The sequence below is a fragment of the Oryza brachyantha genome, chromosome 11 (genome assembly GCF_000231095.2).
Source record: "Oryza brachyantha chromosome 11, ObraRS2, whole genome shotgun sequence".
In the NCBI taxonomy this organism is placed as follows: domain Eukaryota; kingdom Viridiplantae; phylum Streptophyta; class Magnoliopsida; order Poales; family Poaceae; genus Oryza; species Oryza brachyantha.
The window spans coordinates 10462745-10482276 of record NC_023173.2 but is presented as its reverse complement, the minus strand read 5'-3'; the positions used below and the strand labels follow the sequence as shown (position 1 = coordinate 10482276).

Sequence of the window (19532 nt, the reverse complement as noted above, 5' to 3'; positions counted from 1 at the left end):
CTTGTGGGCCATTATTGACAATAAAAGATCCCAAAGCGAGGAAAGAATCTTTTACTTTCATAAGACCTGACCAGAAATGGGAATAACCAGGTTTTTTTACCACCTGTTATTGTTTGATTTTTAAGATACTTTCGTCTGAGTATGTTTTGCCAAACACCACTCATTAATAAGTCTAAAAAGCCACTTACTCAACGGCCATCTGTTTTGTATTTCTAAGTTATGTATTCCTAAACCCCCTTGTTCCTTTGGTTGACATAACAAATTCCATCTAGCTAGCCTGTATTTTTTCTTATGACTGTTATTTTGCCAAAAGAAACGAGATCTATAAAAATCCATTTTCTGAAGAACTCCTTTTGGTATCTTAAAAAATGATGCCATAAACATAACTAAACTTGAAAAAACAGAATTAATCAACACCAACCTCCCGCCTACTGATAACAACTTTCCTTTCTAGCTACTAAGTTTTTTCTTCATTCTTTCCTCTATATGCTTACAATCAGAATTACTTAATTTCCTCAAATGCATTAGAATTTCAAGATACCTCATAAGGAGATTGCCTAACTTACAACCGAAGAAATTAGAGTAGAAATTCTCGTTGACATTAGCCTCTCCAAAACAAAAAAGTTTACTTTTATGATAATTAATTTTTAGTCCAGCCAATTGAGCAAAGACATTTAAGATCAATTTCATATTTTTCACTTTGTCAATATCATGGTCTATAAAAATTAAAGTATCATCTGCATATTGCAAAATAGATAAACCATCGTCAATAAGATGAGGAACAACACCTACTACCTGTTCATTTTCCTTTGCCCGTTTAATTAAAATAGCAAGCATATCCACTACTATATTAAAAAGAATCGGAGATAAAGGATCACCTTGTCTCAACCCATTTTTTGTTTGAAAATTAGGTCCAATTTGATCATTAACTTTGATTGCAACATGACCACCTTGAATAAAAGAAGCAACCCATTGACACCATTTTGGTGAAAAGCCTTTCATTCGAAGTATTTGTTGCACAAAAGACCAATTAACCTTATCATAAGCCTTCTCAAAATCAATTTTAAAAATAACTCCATTCAGCTTTTTTCTATCTAACTCATGTAGAGTCTCATGTAGGATAACTACCCCTCCATAATATTCCTACCCAAAATAAAAGCTGTTTGAGTTGGACTTATAACCTCTTGAGCTACTCCCACTAGTCTATTAGTTGCCACTTTAGTAAAAATTTTAAAGCTAACATTCAGCAAGCAAATAGATCTATATTGTTGTATTTTAATAGCTTCGGTACACTTAGGTAAAAGAATAATAGTACCAAAATTTAAAGAGTATAATAGTAAAATTCCAGCATGAAAGTCGAAGAACAAATCCATGTGGTCAGACTTGATTATATTCCAAAAGATCTGATAAAACTCAACAGGAAATCGATCAGGACCAGGAGCTTTATTATGTTCCATTTGGAAAATCACATCCCTCACCTCTTTCTCAGAAAAAGGAGCAATCAGAAACTCATTTTGTTCTAGAGATACTTGAGGAATGTCATCTCTTCTACTCTCATCCAAAGTTAAATGAGTATCATTTGGAGGACCAAAAAGACCCTTGTAATAAGTAGTGATATGTTTTTTCAAATCAACATCACCCCTAATTACTTGATCATCTTGTTGCAACTGAAAAATTCTAGTCTTCCTGTACTTACCATTTGCAACTAAATGAAAATACTTAGTATTTAAATCACCTTCTAACAAATTCTTTTCTTTAGATCTTTGGTACCATTTTGTTTCTTCTTCTCTCAACAACAAAGCAAGACGAGAATTTAAAACTTGTTTCATATCTAACTCCTCCTATGAAAGAAGAACCACCTCTGCTTTTTTTATCTAAAACATTAAGCTTGTCTAACAACATCTTTTTTCTTTCTTATTGGTTCCACTAACATTTTTTGCCCAACCTCTTAAATGTCGTCTAAGTTTACGAATTTTAGTTTGCCACCTTTCTATGCAAGAAATTCCTGGATACTGTATAGACCATATCTCCTTAACCATGTCATAAAAGCCATCCCTCAACAACCAACCAAGCTCAAATTTGAAAGATGGTTGTTGAAAATTAGATGAAGCAGAGTTACTATTTAACAGTAAAGGAGTATGGTTTGAAATATCTCTACTAAGAGCCAACACAGTTGACAAAGGAAATTTTTCCTCCCATTCCGTAGAAACTAAAATTCTATCAAGTTTTTCAAACGTAGGAACAGAAAGGTTATTTGGCCAAGTGAAGTTTCTTCTTGACATTTGTAGCTCTCTCAACGACAAACCATCAATAATAGCGTTAAATAAAAATGGACATCTATCATTGTAATTATATTGTTCTTTTCTGTTGGGCTGCGTAAAATATTAAAGTCTCCACCAATTAAGATGGGAAGACTTTCATGGTTACACAAGTTAACTAGCTCAGTCAAATCAACTTGTGCAGGGCCATACACTGATACAAGAACCCATTTAAAATCATCCTCACTATTGCGTAAATAAAATTTAGTACAAAAGTCACCCTCTTCAATTGCCCCAATATCAAACAACTGTAAATCAATTCCCATCACCATTCCACCCGATCTTTCCCTAGGAGGTTTACAATGCCACAAAAAGTCTTTACCAGCACATAAATTCCGAAGGAAAGAATCCGAAAAATCTCTTCTAATTGTCTCCGAAATAGCAATAAAATTGAGACCATGTTCTCTAGTCAAATCAGAAAGAAATCGATGTTTTTTTGGGTCTTTAAATCCATCAGAATTCCAAAAGATACCTTTCATTTGATAACACTTGGATTTTTACGTACTCTACGTTTACTTTTATTTTTGAGAGAGGCTTTGTTCAATTCAGAAGTAGTTTTAAAATCACCTAGATGATCACTACCTGAATCCATCACCTCCTCCATTATGTCACTACACAACTTACTCAAAATTAAATGGTCAACCTCCCCCTCTGAATTATTACCCTCACCCATGAAAGAAACCACATTTTGATCTTGTACTAAGTCATGTGCGGGTAAACAATCGCATGTATCTAACGCATTTAAAAAATCAGTACTATTATCATGAATGAGGACTCCCATACTATTTACTTTTTGAACTAAACTATCAAAAGAAGAACAATGCAATAAATTACTAGACTCACTTTTAGACGGCAGATTCTCTAGGTTGCGGATAGACTTTAGCTTCTCCGCCATCTCTAGAGATGACTGATCTGAATCATGTACCCTCCTTTTGCTGTGCCTACTTGGAGAGTTAACCACAGAAGCTTCTCGCACCGCTGCCAACTCCTCCAAGATAGGTCCATCCAAAGTTGCCTTCTCCTTCAAAGCCCTTCTCTCATCCTCTTCTGTAAGATCCTCAATGAGCCCATCGTATTCTTCATCAGAAGCAGTCAATCCTTCCATAGACACCGACACATCCTGTGGACCATCAGACGTAGAAGTACCAAAATTACCTTGCCCTGGTTTTGAGGAGTCACCTTTATGCTTTCCCTGCGATACCATCATATCATCCATCCTCATATCCTTATTCCCATCACCAGAACCATCGTCAAAATCCATAACCGTTGGCACTGATGCACACTCATCACCTTGAGACTCAACCTTAAAGTGAAGCTCATAGAGATAATCACCAATGACCACATCAACACATTCTGGAACAGCTGTAGGATCAAGGACTAAAACCTGAAAACGAGCCACGTCATACTGTCTAGTAAACTTCATGTCCACCTCCTTGGTTACACCCTAAACATGACCCACAGCCCAAATAATTAAAAATTCCCTCAACTCCCTTGTAAGTCCTTTACACTGCACCCACACCTTAGAAACAATGTACTTTACCTTATTACCCACACCTCTCTCTGATTTTCATGGATGCTTGTCCTAGTCCATCTTTCCCCACTCAATCATACGCTGCAGTTCAGCCTTAGAAGGAAAAATAGTTTGGAATGTACCATTCCCATTGTCATGAACCTCCCACTTTCACTTTCCAGGTATCAACCTTTCTAACTCAAAGATCACATTCTGCACAGATAGATGGCCACCAGATACAGTAATAAGAGCAGATTTTGATTCATATTTTACCTTGTGCCCAGTCAGCAGCGGGATATGGAAGAAGCCGAGGCCATCTGCAGCATAACCACACAACAAGATGCAAGGTTTGTTTTGTGACTTAAATACTGGGCACCTAGATGTCATATGATCCACACTCTCACAGATATCACAATATAACGAAGCTTGACAATCATGCTGAGTGTGACCCTTTATAAAACATCTATAACATTGTGGAGCCTTACTCGAAGGTACCTCGCTTTTTCAATCTTCCCCCTTAGGCAACGACACATTCATACCTTTCATGGAAGAAACACCCAATCCCGTCCCTGTCGAAACTGGAGCAACTGGGACCAATAAAGGTGATGTAGCGGCAGCCACAGACAAAGCCCCACTTCCCCCCGACAGTGAAGAAGTCAGAATAGCTGGTGTAGGGCCAGCCATTCCAATCCCGTGCTCAACTGCCGGAGCCGAACGTGGCCATCCACCCGGTGGAACCATCCCCTGGCTAGCACTTGTTAAAACCTAGGGTATAACATCAGTGACAGACAACGGATTACTAGAAAAACTCTGGGCAAAACTTCCACTTGAAACCGGTGGCAAAGTTTCGCCCTGAGAAAAACCCCGACCTTGTCCGCCGCCTTGCCACTAACTTTGCTGCTTTTGCCCCTCCACCTTGTCCACCATACTGCTGCCCTTGCCATTGACCTCCATATCTTCCACCGGCATGCCTACCCCTGAAGCCGCGTCCACAATTCCTTCCGCCCGAGCCCGGATGAAAGCCGTGGTAGCCTCCTCTGGCCACAAAACCAGTGTGTCCTCTTCCATATCCAGCAGCAATAAAACCTCCATAATTGTCGACGTGCACTCCTTCATGAGTCACACCAGCAGCAGCACCTCCATATGCGCCGCCAGCAAAACCTCCCTGTGCGCGCCGGCAAAAACTCCGACTCCACCCTGAGCGCCTGCAAGAACACCTCCATGAGCGCTACTGTGCACTCCTCCATAGGCGCCGGCGTGGGCTCCCTGCGCACCGGCAACAGCGCCTCCACGTACGCCGCCAACACCTCCCGGTACGCCAGCAAAACCACCGCCTTGGGCATCGGCTTGAGCTCCCTGTGCACCGGCAAAACCACCGCCCTGGGCACCGACTTGAGCTCCCTGTGCACCGCCTTGTCCACCCGCCAAAACCCTAGCAGGATTAGATCGATCCATACCTCGCCGCACGACGTCTACGTACGACGATCGCCGTGATACCCGAGGACCTTGTCGAGTCGTGCCTGTTCATGAAAACAAGGAAACGAGCCCCGGAACAGGCCTATACGGGATATTGGGCTTTGGAGGTTGGTTGGCCCACAGCTGAAACGAAAATAGGTTTGAAATTTGAAATTTAACACCCTGAAGAAGAGGAAAGTCCCCGATCTCTTCGGATCGGAAGGACTTGACCGGCGGTGATCGACGGGATGCCGAACCAGAAACACCTCCCCATGGTGAAGAAAAAACCTTCCGCGTTGCCACGGCTAACGCATCACTGAACATACGAGGGGGAGAAACTCGTGTCTCCGGCAAGGGACCAATCCACGGACGCACCGTTGAATTTACAACCTTCCCAAGAACCATTGAGTTAATCACCTTCGATGCAAAAGAACCTGGCTTCTTACCTGAGGATCCCGCAAAGTCATTCTCCGCCCGTAAAAGATCATCAATGGTAAAACCCGATCGCTTTGCCAGATTAACAAAAGAATCAGAATCAGAATCCTCGTTAAAGCCAAGCACATGAAAACGAGATCCTGTCGACGTCACTGGTGAGGCTCGAGACGTCTGTGCCGGAGAAGAACCCGGTGAAGCTCGGTTTCCTTTTCGACGCAAATTTATGGATGATGCAATAATCTCAATCCAGCGATTGAGGTCATGCAATCCACGAGCAAACCTCTCATCCTCGGCTCGCTGAAGCCCAGCTGCATCAACAGCCGGAGAAGATCTCGCCGGCGCTAACGTGAGTCGCCGGATCCTCACTGCTCGCCGGCCCCTCATCGGATTTGGGTACGGTTGTCACTGCCGCCGGCGCTCGTCACCACCGACGCTGGCTGCCACCCACTGCATGACCAGATACATGTTCCTAGAAATTTTACATAGTGCCCTAGATGCTAATAAATCTAGACACATATATAAACTATATATATTCATAAATGAATAAATGAATGAATTTAAGCCAGTTTAAAAAGGAACCACGAACGAATTTAGGGAAGTTTAGAATGAATTTAGGCAAGTTTAGAAAAGAACAGAGGAAGTACAAACGAGTAAGTATTTGATTTCCATACTGATTCGCCCCAAATGGTTCCTTATCCCGACGAGCCCAATTCAACCCCTTCTAATGTTGTTTTAGATACCTTTTTTTTATTTTACTTCATTTTTGGATTCACGTTATTCGTCTTAAAAAATCATGTAATTCTTAATTATATTATTGTGATTGGATTTTATGCTTAAGTACAATTTCCAGCTTTATATAATTGCAATTTCTCTCTTCATACTGACCCACCAAAACTTTTCTTTCAGATCTTGATACATTTTCGTACTCCAGGATGAATAGAATATTGAATTTGATGAGTTTCTTGAAATATCAACTTCTTTAGCTCCTTGTTATCAGGTACACACAATATGTTTCCCATCCAGATTGTTCCATGTTCATCTTCTGAAAAGTCTCGAGCTTTGCCAACTCGCATATTCTTATTTAGTTCCGCTATTTCTGGATCATTTGCTTGGGCTAGACGAACTTGTTCCACCAATATGGGTTGCGCCTCTAGGGCTACCACTAAACCTTCTTCGACTAAACCCAAATTTAGTCGTTCAAACTTCTACTGCAACTACTCACAGACTTCCGTTGATACAGCGGCATAATTCTTTCGGCTTAAAGCATCTACAACCACATTTGCTTTGCCTGGATGATAGTGAATACTTAGATCATAATCCTTGATCAATGCCAACCATCTTCGCTGGCAGAGATTCAAATCCGGTTGTGTAAAGATATACTTTAAACCCTTGTGATCTTGTATACACTTTACACTTGTTACCAATTAGGTAGTGTCGTCAGATCTTTAAGGCATGAATTACAGTTGCTAGTTCCAAATTGTGAGTTGGGTAATTGCGCTCATGTGGTCTCAACTGACGAGAGGCATACGCAACCACTCTTCCTTCCTGCATTAGCACACACCCAAGTCCAAATCGGGATGCATCACAGTAAACCTGAAGTTTTTCGCCTGATCTGGCAAAATAAACACTGGGGCTAACACCAATCTCTGCTTGAGCTCTTCAAAACTCTTGGTGCACTCAGCAGATCACTTGAACTTCTCTTCCGTTTTCAACAGCTGTGTCATTGGCTTAGCAATCTTCAAGAAATTCTCAATGAACCGACGGTAATAGCCCGCAAGTCCTAATAAACTTCTGATTTGTGTAACTGTCTTAGGCGGGGTCCACTTTGTCACTGACTCCACATTACTGGGGTCCACTGCTACTTCCTGAGCATTGATCACATGGCCTAAGAACTTCACTTCACGAGACCAAAAATCATACTTACTGGACTTGGCGTACAGTTGATGCTCTCATAGCTTCTCTAGCACTATCCGCAGATGTTGCTCATGTTCTTCTTCTGACTTGGAATAGATAAGAATATCATCAATGAAAACAACGACAGACTTATCTAGGTATTCCATGAACACCTTATTCATGAGATTCATGAAGAATGTCGGGGCATTGGTAAATCCAAACGACATTAGTGTACATTCGTACAAGCCGTAGCGAGTAGTGAATGCTGTCTTAGGAATATCTTTTTCCCGAAATATCAACTGGTGGTACCCTAATCTTAAGTCAATCTTGGAGAAAACTTTAGCTCACTTCAACTGATCAAACAAATCATCAATCCTGGGTAGAGGGTACTTATTCTTGATGGTGACATCGTTGAAAGCACGATAGTCCACATACATCCTCTTGGTTTTATCCTTTTTCTCAACAAAAATAATCGGGGCACCCCAAGGCGAGATACTCGGTCAAACGTAACCTTTCTAAAGTTTTTCACCCACTTGCTTCTTCACTTCTGCCATCTCATTAGCTACCATCCTGTAGGGCCTCTTATAAATCGGTGCAGTTCCGGGTACCAAGTCGATACGGAACTCGATCTCTCTTTCTGGTGGCATTGTCATGAGATCATCTGGAAAAACCTTAGGATACTCACAGACTACTGGTATGTCTTCTAACTTTTTCGGATCTTTGACTGCTTCTGATGGTTGCTCTTCTGCTTCCATCTGATTCAAACTTGTTCCAACTTTCACAGACTCCGGCAACTGATAAATCACGACTTCACCTTCTACACTGATCAAGGTGATGGTGCGCTTGGCGCCATCAATCACTCCTTGATGTTTGGTAAGCCAGTCCATTCCCAGAATGACATCTAGGTCTTTAGACTCAAGAAGGATGAGATTGCCTAGAAACTGGGCTCTTTCAATTTTTATGGGCACATTTGGACTATAGCTGACCGAGGTCATGCTATTTCCTAGGGTACTAACCTGCATTGCGTTCTTAAGTTCTGCCTTTCTTAGCCCATGCAATCCCACAAATTTTTTTGAAACAAAGGAGTGCGTAGCACCAGAATCGAAAAGTACTGTAGCAGGTACGGAGTTGACAGAGAACACACCCAGTATCACTTCTGGCGTGGCATGTGCTTCTTCTGCAGTGGCGTGGTTGACTCGAGCCTGCACAAAGCTCTGCCCGCTGCGCTTCGGCTTTGGGCACTTGTCAGCGAAGTGGCCTGGGTCACCACAGTTGTAGCATACCCCAGGCTTCGCACCTAAATCCTTCCTGGCTGGAGGTGGCTGAGATGTTGGTGGAGGAGCATTCTGTGCTGAGGAGCTGGTGCTGGGCACGTTGAGCTCGAGCACGCTGGGACGGACCACTGTTGTTGTTGAAGTTATTGGGATTGTAGGGATAGTGCTGGCGGACAATGAAGGTAAATTGCCCGTGCTGCTGACTGGGAGGATGAGGGCCGGTGTGGAACCGGGGTTTCTGTGGGTGCGGCTGGTTGGACATAAATTGGGAGGCATTCCTCTTCTTGTCCATCTGGTGAGGAGAGGATTTTAAGAGGGAGGCGAACGCGGCGGTGACGCGCTTAGGGCGGAGGGCAGTTAGCAGCGCGGCCGGGATGCGGCGGCGGGAAGAGTGGCACGACGGTTGTGAGGCGGTAGTTTACTGGGCGTGCAACGGCAGGCGGCCGGGAAAAATGGGTCGGCCGTTGGGCCGGTGCGGGCAAAGCGGCACGGGCGTGGAGCGCGTCCGAGCGGTGACGCGTGCCGAATGTGGTGCATGACGTGGCTTGGGAGGAGATGCGCAACGACGGGGGCTGGCGTGCACATGGCGTGGCGGCAGGGTGCAGGACAGCGACACAGCTAGTCGGCCCGGGCGATAGGCGCGGCCATATTTTACTTTTTTATTCGGAAACTTAGCCCTTATAAAATTTTGAACTAAGGGGGTGTTTGGATCCCAGGGACTTTTTAAGTCCCTGTCACATCGAATGTTTGGACACTAATTAGAAGTATTAAATATAAACTATTAATAAACCCACCTCATACTCTGGATTATTTCGCGAGACGAATCTATTGAACCTAATTAGTCCATGATTAGCAAATGTGATGCTACAGTAAATATTTGCTAATCGTGGATTAATTAGGCTTAAAAAATTTGTCTAATGAAATAGCATTTATTAATATTTCTAATTAACGTCAAACATCCGATGTGACAAGGAAAAAAAAATCTCTGGATCCAAACAACCAGTAAGAACCTTAGATGCTACTCAGGTCACCGTAAATCTGCAACCACTAGACTAATACCCTTGTCACAATTTAAATTGCTAGTTTTCTAAGACGTCCTCTAATTATCTCGGTAGGAAGTACTACCAATTTGACTTGTCAACCAATATACAGTACCCAGCTGTGTCCTCTTGTGTTACGATCTACTCGGAACACCCCTAGAAAGCAGAGTAAAGTACGGAACATTCGGACATCTCACGTACTCACTCGGTTCTACTACCACGAACCATTCTTTTGGTTTCCGAGTTAAGCGTTTGATTATTCGTTTTATTTAATTTTTTTAAAAAAATTAAAAAAATTAATCACACATAAAGTACTATTTATAATTTACAATCTAATAAAACCAAAATATTAATCATTAAACTTTAATAAGACGAAGAGTTATAGATGAAAAGTAAAACATTGGTTTATTTTGTGACGGAGGTACCGCTCAGTGTTCTCTTGACAGCACGACAGTAGCCTCCAATTTTTTATTTATAATAATACGACTGGTCCAGCTTCCTGCTTCCAAACTCTAGTTTACTGATCACTCGTACGTGTAGCATCTTGATCCATCCCTCCCGTCGTGTCATCTCCCTTCCAGACGATTCCCATGCCGGCGGCACATACGTACGTGGCGCCGCCGACGTGCATGGCCGTGCCGTACCTACGTCCTCCTCCTCCTCCTCCTCTCGTCGTCGGCCATGCTCGATCATTATTCATTCTGTAGCTTTACGCCCACCTGGAAACCTTGCCTAACGTGGTGATGCCATCCGTGTTGGCCTCCTCTCGGAGATGATCGATCTCACCGGAATATTTTATCGATCACTCTAGCTCACCGGAGCAGCATAAATACCCGGCTTAGCTAGCCTTGCGCTAATCGGGATCCATTTCGGAGTCAGTTGAAGTAATCGGTGAGAGAGTGTGTGTGATAGTTTGTCCAAGCAGCCGAAGTAGCTAGCTAGTGAGCATGGAGCACCAGGGGCAGCACGGTGGCCACGCGACCGGCCGCGTCGACGAGTACGGCAACCCGGTCGCCGCCGGGCACGGCACCGCCACCGGGATGGGCGCCGGCCATGTCCAGGCGCCGGCGAGGGAGGACAGGAAGACCGACGGCGTGCTCCGCCGCTCCGGCAGCTCCAGCTCCAGCTCGGTACGCACGTCAACTCCTTAATTTCAGTACTCTCCCATACACAAAATCGTTCTTAATATGACTGAACCATTTGTCAACGACAGTCGGAGGACGACGGCATGGGAGGGAGGAGGAAGAAGGGCATCAAGGAGAAGATCAAGGAGAAGCTCCCCGGCGGCAACAAGGGCGAGCAGCAGACGATGGGCGGCACCGGCGCCGGCGCCACCGGCGCACACGGCACCACCACCACAACCACAGAGACCGGCGAGAAGAAGGGCGTCATGGACAAGATCAAGGAGAAGCTCCCCGGCCAGCACTGATCAGCTGCTGCAATGCTGCCGCTCATGTGTTCGATCAAATGACTCCACGACGAACGTCTCTCCCTGCTTTCTGAAGCAGAATAATGTATACGTCCTGGGCTGCAGGATCTGCTTGTCGTCCCGTTGAAGAATAAAAATGTTGGTGTGCGTCGATCCCACGGCATCTGCGCGTCCATGTAATGTATGTACGTATAATACCGTTGTGCTTGTGATGTAGTACATGATGTCCATGTCAATTTTCGATTACTATTTGGCTGAAATTATATACCGAAAACACCTGCGTGAATGTACTGTGTGCATCCTGACAACAAGGGGCCTCTGCCTGATCGTGAAATCCTATAGAAATTAAAGAGCTGTGGGGTGCATGATTTTTTTAGCGTAGTTTAAATTCTAGTCCATTAGTCTTCGCAAAAATCATCTAACTGTTAATTATTTTGCTATGATTTATTTTATCATGAAAGATAAATTTTAATATGACACAAAATTTTGAACAAAATGGACAATCAAAGATATAAAAATTAACGGTGTTAGAGAAAAAAACATCAACGTCATCAAATATGAAAAGTCGAAGGGCAACATGATCGAATAAGAAAAATGAAGGAAGTATTATATGTGTAGCTTTTTTCTTTTAACAACAATTCATGTATAGTTATTGGTGCAGACTTCACAGATGGTAATACCATTGTATAGTCTAGTGGCCCACGTCAGCAGAAAAAACTCCTAATACAAGGATAAGTCTTTTAAGCTTGCTTTTCATAATTACAGGATAATTAATTCCATGTTCACATTTCATCTGATCAGCGTCTCTGATTAGAGTCAGCACACGTATAAAGCAGATTTTCTGGTTATCTCCTCGTTTTATGCGCTAAGAGTCGATGTTTTGCTGACTCCATGCAAAATAATCACTTTTCTCTCTTCTATTCTCTCTCTTCCACGTCTTCCATTTCAGCGAGCATGCAGCAATAGAGATGGTAATGAGAGCGCTTTGTATGTGCCCTTAATTAATTGACTCATTATAGTATCATGCAGGCGCATATAATAATATGGAGAAAAGAGTATAACAAATGTTATGACATGACGGTGGATAAAAAGCGGTAGTAAGATATATATTTTATTGATTAATAGATTATGCATTACTCTACCTTAGACTATATCCTTATAATATGGGTTCCGGGTGCTGACACCGATTAGAGAAAAATTAACACCAAGTTATACCTTTGCATTTGCCCTGAGCGCTTTGGACGCGCATGTTTCAAACATTGTGGGGTTATCTTTGTACTTGTTGAAGGAAAAAGACGTCAACAAATTTTTATATATTTATTTTTAGCGATCTAAAATTTAAGACTGAAAAATAAAGTACGAAAAACCCTAAAATCAACTTTAAAATTAAAAATTTAACTTTAACATAAGAAAGTGAAAAGATAAGGTGATGCATTACGTACTTCCCGCAGCTAGCTCTCTTATTCCAGGCACCATGTTATTCACATATCTTTTGTGGCGAGTGTCATTTTCTTTTCCGTATTTCCCGCCTGCTCAGTACGCTATCTATGGTCCCGCACACTACAGCTCCAATGACCGTAACGGATTTATCTATTATGGAGCAACGAGATTTATTTACATGATTCATTTCCGATGGATAAAAAATAGACAGGTTGAAATATAGCTTCTGGGCCATATTTTTTTCACAAATTGATTCTTTTGCTAACAAAATTTGAAAACTAGACCGGATAAGAAACTTCAATCGAAAATAAGCTGTTAGATCGGTGCCAAAACACCTGGCGCTGAGGTTGGGCCCTGAAACGCCGGCACTCTTGACGCTGAATCCCTGCCGACATGGCACCCGCGGGATGACATGACAGATCTCAGCACCAATCCTCGTGGCGCTGAACTCCGCTGTCGGCTCCCTCCTCGTCAGCTTCACTGTCTACATCATCCCCGCCCTGCCGCACATGATCACCTTCTGCTCCGCGCAAGCTCGTGATGTAACCTTGCATCTGGTGAGTTACTGCTTTTTTTTTTTTGACCGTTTGGTTTTATTTTCGGTAATTAGATTTCTTTCATTATAAATTTATTAATTTTAAAATATATTATTAGTTATTACTATTTAATTAATTATAATTATAAGGATATCATTATACGTGACCGGTGGTTTTATTTGTAGATAATTAATCTCGAATTGGTTGTAGCCATGAGTCATAAAAAGGACATGCTGTTTGTGCCGAGAGTGATATATGACCATAAAAAATTGTTTCAGATTTTTCTGGTGTGTCTTAAATTCAAAAATTATATGTCATTATTGATGAGTCATATGTTACAACTTATCAGAGATGAGTCATGTATGATCAGTTATAAGTTCTGACCTGTCATAGATGACTCACCGCTACGATGACTTACTTATGATAGGTGTTCACCCATCATGTATGTTTTTTTTTCTCATCGCTGACCACTCACAATCATATATGATAAGACATGTCTTTGTCACATATATAGATTCGCATTAGCACCCATCACATATGAGGGTTTTGTGGTAGTGCCACATTATAGGCACCATTCTTTAATTGGATTTTGGATTTTAGCGGTAAGGCGTCCTAAGTTACTAAATGGTACTATATAAGATGCATCATATATGTTATACATCATAGATGAGTCATCAACGATCGGTTATAAGTACTGACTCGTTAGAGATGGCTTACCACTTGTCGGTGAACTCATCTATAATAGGATTTTATCTTTCTTATAAGTGATCACTTATATGTGTGTCGAAGCCTTCGATGACATGAGCCTTTAATTTTGTGAGAATGACTAGGAGGTCGATCTGTTGGAGACATATTTGTACCTAAAATCTATAATTTGGAACTTGGAGAAGTTCAATTATAGAAACCGTTGGACATGCTGTAACTTCTCCATGGTCTTTAGACATGTTACACGATGTACCCACGTGGGTGTATATACAGAAATATTTGTTTTTTTTAATGTTTACATGAATCTGTTTGGATTGGCCCATGTAGTTTCATGAGGCCTATTTGTCTATGTGTCTTGTGTGTTATTATTCTCGGCTACTTCTACCTTGCCAACGCAGGTGAAGTAGTTGAAGATGGTGGTGGAACGGTCTCCTCGTTGATGAATATACAGCAGAAAAAGGTTCTGCTTTTAACTGTAGCTTGTTTTGAAATGAAATCACCCTGTGGTCATATGGAGACTTCCCAAGCCCTTGTGCTTTTTCATACTCAAGCTTTGATGGTGTGAAAAGGGGTTCATGCTTGCCAAGCTAGAGTACGTCGCACTTGCACAATGCAACAACAATAGATGTTTGAGGGTGTTTTACAAAAAAAAGAATGTTGTAACTGTTGCGTTGTTGGGGCATGGGGAACTCGGGCCTAGTAGACCAAGAAAGCATACTCTGTAATCGAAGAAGTAGAAAGAACGCATGATAGGCTTAGTGTAGCTCATTGCTTATTTTTGTTACACTTTGTTGTATTTGAATATTAGACCCTTCTTTTCAAAATTTATACGTAATGTGTCTTATGTGTGTTTTTTATGGTGTGTATTAGGTCTTGGCGTTGCATCTGGTTGAAATATTTTCTTTCTACCGAGGGATGAAACCCTTTTCACTTGGGATGCAATATTTGAAATAGTTCTTGTTCAATTATTTTGTACAGATCATACATCGTCCAATAATTTTAACATCCGTGGTCTCAACAAAACAGGAAATCATACTCAAGAATTTTTTCTGAAATATCTTGAGTACCGGTCCTCTCTACGGTACTATTATACTATCAGTAGAATTAATTTGAGCCATTGATTAAAAACGGCATTCCAGTACTTTGCTAATTAATTGATTAGTAGTATTTTATAATTTAGATTTTTTGGCAAACAAAAATGTAATACGTAATTCTATTTTAGCAGCCTGGCAGAAGAGAAGGTTGTTTCGACCGTGTGCACATCCGTGGCACGAGGCTGTGATCCACAGCAGCCCATAGAAGGGAAGATAATATATACCTGACTTTTAGGCTCATAATTAAAAAGACAATAATACCCCTCTAAATTTCTATACTCCTAATGCCGTTGGTAGTATAATTTAGTCACAACCATTCAATAAAAATAGCTCAACAGTGTTGATTAAATTCTACTACCAATAGAATGCACCAGAAAGGGGCATCTTGAGTACGGCTATAGTCTAAGAAAGTTTTTAGAAAATAGCGTAGAATCATATGGGATAGGATGGGATGAGAACAAGAATGTATTGTTGGAGGGGCGCAAACAAAGAATGCACTGCCATCGGAGGTGAGGATGACGAGGCGAAGGCTTTCCCGCCAGACCAACTAGGACGACGATATTGGAATGGGAGGACAAACGTAGTGAGGAATGAGGAGAGAAATGAGGACCCACTACTAGTGGGAAGGAGAGGAGGTGTTGCCATGTCACAGTGTCTACGCTTGTAGCTCTCGTTGGGAATGTAGAAATTGCATTGTCGGTATTTTAGGCACTAGTATGATGGCGCCGTCAGTTACACCCTATTACATTGTGGAAGTAACTTGCTTGCAATAAACACATATTTCAAAATGTTTATTATGAAAAACTAAAGCACCCTTCTTTTGTGTTGTGAGCCCTAACTTAGGTTGGGATTGGGGTTATAAACAAAAATATAAATTTCAATGTTAAATTTGAAGTTAATTTTGAGATTTTTTTTCCTGCAGTTTATTTTCTAGCATTGATTTTTAGATTGATACGAACACGTATATAAAAATTTTATTCATAATATTTTTCGTTTGACTTTTTATCAATAAGCCTGAAGACAAAGATATGTTCACCGTCCATGTTTCACTCTATTATATTTTAATAGTTAATACTATTGATCTTTTAGCAAATACTTAATTTATTTTATTTAAAAATTTGGCAACGTAATATATGTATAACTATATTACTGAATAAAATTTTTTATAACATATCAATTTTACAATTCAAATAAATTATACGTGAAAAAGTTAACGGTACCATTACCAAAATACGATCGGATATATAGATCGCCGGTGGTTCCCCGGGTCTGCTACAACCAAAACTGGATCGACTCACCACACCGGCGGCATCTATCCATGCCTAAGGCCAGTATCAACGTAGGTATGATAGAGATGTCATACATTAATTAGATGATATATTAGTAAAAAGGTGAATATTTATATGAAATTGTGAGGAGAGAGGATATTAGTTTTATGGCTCATGAAAAGTTTAGACACCGTTAACAAGTTCTCAATATCACAGTGAAACTCGCATTGAAGAGCTTGAGGTGTTTCATGCAATCAAACACTCTTTACATGCATCAAACTTTTAGCAGTGTTTAAATGATTTATTTAACTTTAAAAATTAAACAATAAAATATTGCACTGTGAATAGTTGTTTCATATGCGTCGCTCTACCGAGTTAGCTGTTATTAAAATTGTGTAGTAAACTAAGCATTTAGCCTAGCCTAACCGACCACGCACCCCAACGCGAAGAAACTCCACCAAAACCCAACGTACGTCCTCTCGCAGATCCGTGTCCAGGTGGAAAGCGAACCAATCTTCCATACACGCTCCACGCCCCCCGTATCCCACCGCACTGCACACGCGTCGTCGTCTCCCCTCCGCGCGCCGCGCCCGCTAGCACACGTGCCCCCCTCGACGTGTCACGGCGCCTGCCTCGCCGCGCCGCCTATAAGTCGGACGGCGCCACGGCCCTGCCGCTTCACCGCAGAGTGAATGACTTAGAACTCAAATCACACGGGCACAGTGAAACGATCGAGTATACAGTGCACGTACGTACGATGGCGCACTTCCAGGGGCAGCAGCACGGCCACCCGGCGGCCCGCGTCGACGAGTACGGCAACCCGGTGGCGGCCGGCCACGGCATCACCGGCGCCACCGGCACCGGGAGCTACGGTGACGCCGGGGGTTATGGCCGGCAGGCTGGGTACGGCGCCACGGGAACCGGCGCCCACGACGCCGGCGGTTATGGTGGTTCTGGCCAGCCGGCGTACGGTGCTACCGGCAGTGGCATCCATGACGCCGGTGGTTTTGTGCCTGGGCACACAGCTGGGCATGGCGCCACCGGCACCGGAGTACACCACGGTGCTGGTGGTTTAGGCGCTGGGCAGACGGCGGCCGGGTATGGAACCGCGGGCACGGGAGGCCACCACGGTGCCACCGGTTTAGGCACCGGGCAGGTGGCTGGCTATGGGACTACCGGTACGGGAGCACACCATGGCGCCGGCGGTTTAGGCATGGGGCAGCCGGCCGGGTATGGCGCTGCTGGCACCGGAGCCCAGCATGGCGCCGGGCACACCGCCGGGTACGGAACCACCGCAACGCCTGACACCATGGCATACGAGAGCACCGGCACCGGACCACTCGGAGCCACCACCGGCACCGGCGCGTATCCGCACGGCGGCGGGCAGTTCCAACCAGCGAGGGAGGACCACAAGACTGGGGGCATCCTGCACCGCTCCGGCAGCTCAAGTTCAAGCTCGGTACGTTCCTCCCAGCTCATCGATCGTCGCTAGCTATCTCAATTTCATTTCCTCGTGTCGTCAATGTATACAACGCGTGCATGCAGTCATCCGAGGACGACGGCATGGGCGGGAGGAGGAAGAAAGGCATCAAGGAGAAGATCAAGGAGAAGCTCCCCGGCGGCAACAAGGGCACCCAGCAGCAGCCGCAGATGAGCACCACCACTGCGGCGACCGGCGGATACGGCGCCGGCGCCGGCCCAGGGTACGCAGGCACGACAACCACCACCGGTACTACCGGCGGAACGACGTATGCACCGGCGCACGCCGCCGGGACGCACGAGAAGAAGGGCATGATGGAGAAGATCAAGGAGAAGCTCCCCGGTGGGCATCGCTGAGCAGTCCGAAGTTGATGCAGTTTTAGGTCCAGCTAGCTCTGGAGCCAGCATGCAACTATGTATGTATCTTCAGAATAAATGATACTTCGATGTGCGAGTGAATAAAGATGTGTGGTTTGCTTGTTTTTATATGAGGTTTGGATATGCACGGTCTCATGTATATATAACCGATGGAACATCTAAAACTTTCGAGAGAGAAATAAAAAACTGTTTGATGAAGAGTGAAAGTTGTAGCAATGGAACATTTGCACAGGCTGTTCATGCTGGCCGAAGAACAAGGGCTCTTTCTGTTTGGCCCAACAGCTGGCTGGAGGTTGAGACGATGCAAGAAATTGTTAACCTCTTTTGCTACCGTCAGAGGTTTACATACAGATGATGGTAAGACTGGAATTATGATGGGAAGACGGAAATTAAGGCCTTGGTTAGTTTCTAAAATTTTTTTTCCTAAGAATATTACATCAAAACTTTTGGACACCTAAATAAAACATTAAATACATTGAATAATTTTTTTTCTAAAAACATTACCTCAAACTTTTGGACACCTAAATAAAACATTAAATACATTAAATATAGATAAACCAAAAAACTAAAATATTTTTTAAACCGAACTTTTGGATACCTCAATAAAACATTAAATACATTAAATATAGATAAACCAAAAAACTAATTACACAGTTACGAAAAAAATCTCAAGATGAATCTTTTGAGCCTAATTAGTCCATGATTAGCCATAAGTGCTACGGTACCAACAGGTGCTAATGACAGATTAATTAGACTTAAAAATTCGTCTCGTGATTTCTAGATTAGCTGTGAAATTCGTTTTTTTATTCATGTCCGAAAAACCTTCCGACATGACACTTCTCCCAAAAATTAGACTAGCCGTGAAATTCGTTTTTTCATTCGTGTCCGAAAACCCTTCCGACATGACACTTCTCCCAAAAATTTTCTAGATCTGATCCATCTGGCTGCCAAAACATCGACCTCCAACGAGTGCCTAAGGTTTAGCCCCTTTTCCATCGAATGTTTAGACATTTATATAAATAGTAAACGTAGACTATTAATTAAACTCATAATTTTGGGCTAATTCGCGAGAGGAATCTAATGAGCCTAATTACTCCATGATTAGACTATGTGATGTTACAGTAAACATGCTCTAATTATGGATTAATTAGGCGTAAAAAATTCGTCTCGCGGATTAGCTCTCATTTATGAAATAGTTTTTTTATTAGTCTATATTTAATATTTCAAATTAGTATCCAAACATTTAATATGACATAGGACTAAAAAGTTTAGTCTCAT

General features: G+C 42.7%; 2 protein-coding genes across 2 annotated transcripts; both read left to right on the top strand.

The window, feature by feature from the left end:
• The first annotated feature begins 10637 nt into the window (after positions 1-10637).
• Positions 10638-11688, top strand: LOC102709601 (dehydrin Rab16D-like). The gene is made up of 2 exons (XM_006662859.2): positions 10638-11055; positions 11139-11688. The coding sequence occupies exons 1-2, from the start codon at positions 10873-10875 to the stop codon at positions 11352-11354; spliced, it is 399 nt and encodes a 132-aa protein (XP_006662922.1). The 5' UTR covers positions 10638-10872; the 3' UTR covers positions 11355-11688.
• Positions 11689-17154: 5466 nt separating this feature from the next.
• On the top strand, positions 17155-18424 carry LOC102704097 (water stress-inducible protein Rab21-like). Its single transcript, XM_040529107.1, has 2 exons — positions 17155-17856; positions 17943-18424. The coding sequence occupies exons 1-2, from the start codon at positions 17155-17157 to the stop codon at positions 18231-18233; spliced, it is 993 nt and encodes a 330-aa protein (XP_040385041.1). The 3' UTR covers positions 18234-18424.
• The last annotated feature ends 1108 nt before the right edge of the window (positions 18425-19532 follow it).